This window comes from Oryza glaberrima, chromosome 5, assembly GCF_000147395.1.
Source record: "Oryza glaberrima chromosome 5, OglaRS2, whole genome shotgun sequence".
NCBI classification, from domain to species: Eukaryota; Viridiplantae; Streptophyta; class Magnoliopsida; order Poales; family Poaceae; genus Oryza; species Oryza glaberrima.
In genome coordinates this window covers 17922158-17927509 of record NC_068330.1, presented here as the reverse complement: position 1 = coordinate 17927509, position 5352 = coordinate 17922158, and the positions used below count along the sequence as shown (strand labels likewise).

The 5352-nt window shown below is 43.2% G+C and overlaps 1 protein-coding gene across 1 annotated transcript; it reads left to right on the top strand.

Moving 5' to 3' along the window:
• Positions 1 to 842: 842 nt before the first annotated feature.
• On the top strand, positions 843 to 2908 carry LOC127772792 (uncharacterized). Its single transcript, XM_052298770.1, has 3 exons — positions 843 to 1167; positions 1734 to 2002; positions 2694 to 2908. The coding sequence occupies exons 1-2, from the start codon at positions 1077 to 1079 to the stop codon at positions 1961 to 1963; spliced, it is 321 nt and encodes a 106-aa protein (XP_052154730.1). The 5' UTR covers positions 843 to 1076; the 3' UTR covers positions 1964 to 2002; positions 2694 to 2908.
• Positions 2909 to 5352: the final 2444 nt, after the last annotated feature.

Genomic DNA, 5352 nt, shown 5'->3' with positions numbered 1-5352 from the left:
GGAGGACGTGTGGAGGGAGCGACACGAGGAGTTGGGGGACCGCCTGCGATTCTAGGGTGATGAAGGGGAGAGGAGTAGGAAGGCGAGGAGGAGCGAGAGGAGAGGGAGCGGAAGGACAAGAAGTGACGTTGGGGAGGGGTGGTTGTGGTGCATGGCGAGTCAGCGGTTTTGAAGGTCGTAGAACTGCAGCTTGATGGCCACCGCGCCGCTCGACACCCCTGTTGTGCCAGGCACGCTGGCCGCCATGCACAACTGCATTGCGAGGCAAGAGAGAGGGGAGGGAGGAGAAAAACGAGAAAGAAAAAGAAGGGTTGAATGATAGCCATTGACATGTGGGTCCCACACGCTGACTCAGCCAGTTGGACCAGGTCAACGAGCCATGTCAGCGAAATTCGCCCCTCAATACCGCCGAAGGAAGTTAAATGACACCGATTTTAATAGTTGTGGTTAAAGATAGGGTAAATTGGAACCATGCTATTATAATTTTGAAAAGTTTGAGATATGTCATCGGTATCTCAATGACATGTAGGACCCACTTGAGTCAATGACATGTGGGTCAGGATAGCATATCTCAAATTTTGCAAAATTATAATGTCATGGTTCCAATTTTCCCTTAAAGGTACATGGTATTCCTCTTTTTTTCTCTAATTAAGGCCCATTTAGAAATGTTGGGCCTGGAAAAAAGGCCTGTACTGAGGGTGACGTCGACCTGTCGTAGGGGGGGCCCACTGCCAGCCACACGGAGCCGCCGAGAACGACCACGCAGCTACCATCCCGACCCGACGCACCACCACCTCCCGACTCCCGTAAAACGGAACGGAGCCTTCGAGGCGGGGGGGCCAGCGACCGACTCGTCCGTTAGATACCCACCGGGCGGCCACCCACACGCACGCGGCGCCTCTTCTTTCATAACACGCCACGGAACGGAAGCTTCCGCCTCCGATTCCACCACCACCACCACCGCCGAGCACGAGGAGGGGGAAGGTTTGGGCCGGGCGGCGGCGGGGGTTGGAGATCGAGGAGAGTCGCGTCGCGTAGCTGATCCGAGCCGAGAGGTGCCCAGGAGGCGCGGTGAGATGAGGCGGCCGCACGCGTGGTGCGACGGATCTACTAGCCCGGCCGCCTTCCTCCTTGCCGCCGCGGCGATCTGCGGCCAGTTCGCGACAGGTGCGTGCTGCGTTTCCTCGCTCTCTCTCTCGGCTCTAGGTTGTTGGGTGGGCGTCGGCGGCAGGGGGTGGATTACGTGGAGATCTGGTCGCGGATTAGGGATTCGTTTTTTTTATCGTTGTCCAGTTACAATTTAGGTTTATTGGGATTCGGGGAGACAAACTAGTTGCGAACAGTTTGAACTTGGGATGACGTTTTGAAGAGTTTCGTAGGAGGTCTTTGGATCTGAGCAGATATGGTTCCAATTAGTTGGGGACTTGTTAGACGTTGGATCCCAACTTCTCCTATCACCTCAAACTAATTAGCTTAGCTGATTTTCATACTCCTATAGTTGCCTAACCTCTGCGATTAAGTCCTTATAGATGAGAAGGAAAGAATTGGAAACTGCAATTTGAATTTGAGGTGCATTGTATCTTAAAGCAATAGTATTTTAAGATGAGAGATTTATGTGGTCACCTTGAATTACCGATGAATGTTATGCTTTTCATATCATCCTATTTAAAAGGCACATGTGAACCTCAAGAGTTTTGATTTTAGATACTGAAACATGCACAAAATGTTTGCAGGACTAGCTGGTGATACCCAAACATCCAAGGATGATAAGAAAGCCCAGTCGAAAGGTCATACTGGGCGGACAGTTTTGATTGTCCTCCTAGGAATTGGGGCAGTCGTCCTGTTGTCATTTTTCCTTTTCAAGTATTGGCAGAAGAAGAAAAGAGAGGAACAGCACGCACGTCTTCTAAAGCTGTTTGAAGAGGATGATGACATTGAGGTTGAGCTTGGTCTTAGAGATTGAAGGTCTTCATTGTACAGCAAGAGTATCTTGGCTGACAAGGTAATGTCTCTATGGATGTACAAATGATGAAAGGCTATGTACATTTTAGTATTTCCTGTATACCTTGATTCTGCGTTTGATTTGACCATAAATTCAATGTAAAGTGTGATGTTCAACAATTTTGTCCTAAAGTTGAATTTCGTTCTTTGGTAAATGAAAGTGACATCAATGTGATTGTCTAATGCCATTTCACTGCCTAATCTTGTCACGTGAGCTTCTCTGTTCTTTCTTACAAAGCTCTATCCATTGTTTAACTTTACAAAGTTGGATCCTTTATTAAATCCACAAAGTATAAACTTTTGGCTGGATACTTAGAAGTCTGACACTATTTGTGGCCTTGTAAGCCTTATACTTTCTTGGCGTTGTGTTTTGGCCCAGTGCTCTAGGTTGACTCAATACAATGCATTTTGACTTGACATATGCATTTTCTCTTGCTATACTATAGCATCCAATGTTTTATAACGAACCTTTTGATTACTGGCTATAATCCTTCTTATGCATTAGTATATGCAAGCACACACAAATAGATGGCGGCATATAAAAGTACCTGAGGAAATAAGGGTTACTCCTTTACTAGTTTATGTCATCTATAATCTATTAAATACATCGTGAGTTCAATTATCTTTACAGTACATGAGCATTATTTTCTCATACCTCAAGTTTTGATACAGATTTTCTCTGTTGCTCACAGGTTTTCCTGGCTGGTCCTCACAGCATTTTCATGTTATTGTAAAGAATTTGTTGTATTTAAACTCAACAGGCCTCCTTAGAAAGATCTACTGTATTTTAGTTTTTGGTGAGTGGCATCCACGATGAATGAAAACATGGGCTTTAGCTTTGAGGATGAAATGTGGAGGTCTGGAAAACATTATTTTCTGTTTTTAAAAAGGAATTGAGAATATAAAACATTGCTACAGCAGAAACCGACTCAATGATTGTTCTTCTATGACATGCTCTCCTGGTTGTATTGCACCAGCGCAATATGTAGCACTTGGGACGTTTTAGGTCAGAACTATTTTCTGTTTGCAGAATTTCTTTTTTTTGGTCCATTAGACATGCTAGAGGTTTCAGTTTAGTCTTTGCATCATGCTCCTGATGCAACGTTTCCTTTTCTGTTAAATGCTACAACAAATTTTTACACACTATCATGTTACTAGCTGCTGATGTTTTCCAGTCATCTTGGGCTCTTGGCTGTTGCACCTGCAAAGATTGTTCTAGTTGTGACAGATTATAGTTAGGATTTTTAAAAATTCTATGTGGTCTTGAAATTCTACCAGAAGAAAAAACTGGCATAACTATTTCCCGTTAGCAGCACAACCACGGCCACCAGCCGAATTACGATTTTTTTTTTATCTTTTAGACTTTTATTTTATTTTATTAATAGATATTTTCAAAAAATATTTCTGAAAGCTGAACCTTTTGGCTATTGTTGTTTTGTCATGCTAGCCATGGTGGCGTGGTAGGACAACACTGCCACATGTGAGCTGGGCGTGGCGTAAAATAAAGTTATTTGGTCACACTAGGTTCAGATTTGAAAATACTTTTTAAAAAAGGTTTATTAATAAAATTAAAAAAATAAAAAAGTCTAAAAAAATAAATAATTTCCCGAATTACCGAGAAAAGGGTAAACATTGGGTAATATTTTTCGTCTGAATTACCGAGAAAAGGCTAACACTGGGTAACTTCTTTGTCTTGTGAGAGTACTGATGGCCAAGGCTAACACTGATCTGAATTTGTTGTGCTTTCGCTGCCATATTATGTCCCTGCATGCTTGATGGTTGATGGAAATAGATGGTACGCAAACCTGTGGTGAACTGGTGATTTATCATTTATGGGATGTGCGAAGAAAATGCGTGCTGGATTCACCGTTTTGCTAGGGTGAAAATGATCAAAATGGTCGGAAAATGTCTCAAGAATTTTCATAATCATATTTTTCTCGGGAACGGAACAGAATTGGAAATGGTAAAACATTGGAGAACTGGAAATGGAACTGTACAGACGGAAACTGATAATATACTGTAAAATCTCACATTTAACTGCTTCCAAAATAAAGGCTGTGTTCGGCTGCCGTTTTTCCCAACCCCTCTCGTTTTCTATGCGCACGCTTTTCAAACTGCCAAACGGTGCGTTTTTTACAAAAAGTTTCTATACGAAAGTTGCTTAAAAAATCAAATTAATCCATTTTTTTTAAAAAATAGCTAATACTGAATTAATCACGCGCTAATAAACCACCCCATTTTCTGGGATGGGAACGAACTAGATCACCGGATCCGTTCCCTACACCCGCACTCTTCCCTTTGCCCTAAAAAACATTGCAGAAGTAGACAATGAACGCAGATATAGGGTGGAGCTCTCTCTTCATTATAGATCTTATCTAAGTAAGAGCCAACCTTGGATGTCACACCCTGCCCCAGTATATATAAGGGTCTTAGAAGGAGATAGACCTTATCTTTACTCCGGTTCGGATTGGCCCACAAGAAACTTATCTCCAATAGATTTGTTTCACAACACGAACAACGGCGAACACAGCCTAGTCCCACAGATTGTGTAACAGGCCATTCCGGGCACACTAACCTAACCCAACTAGGACGCGATTAGTCCTGCAACTGCGCTAAATTCAGCCCAACAATGGCATATAGTTGGGCCCATGGACGCAATTAGGCCTGACCAAAGCCCAAGAGTTGCGACAAATGCAAAGCAAATGAACCGCATTACAAAATGGGCCATCAGGCCCACAATATGAGCGGAATGGACCTAAGACAATTTAGACATGTTGAATTTTGGCCCACTCCCTGCCATTGTTTACTCGGTTACAGTTTGGGCCACCAGCTGAGCTAGGTCGGCCGAAATTAGGCCCAATATGAATCAAGATAGGCTGAAACTTGTGCACTATGTGGGTGTTATGGGCTGAAATTTGGCCTATGGTTACTGTGCAATAGTTAGGCCCAAGATTGGCATTTGATGGGCTGTACTGTGGCATACTCCCAATTTGCATAAGCCCAATTCATCCCTTGGCCTAAGCCGTGCGCCAGTCAAGCTTGACACTGTTGTCTCAGGCTCTCAGCTCTTGGCCTAAGCAAAGCTTGGACGCACATTAATGGGATTTTTTTTGTGCGAGCAGCTCAAGTACAAATGTGCATAGTCCTATATATTATAGATTCCATCATTAAATAGAGGGCAGGCTAAATACTGATAGCTGAATTCATACAAATTTTCTGTACAAATTAAATGAGGGGTGGTATTGAGGAGTAGAGAATGATTTTCTTTTCATATTACATGAAGTAACCCATATGCACCACCACGAATGATGAAAAGACACATAGATCGACGATGAAATATGACGTTTCTAA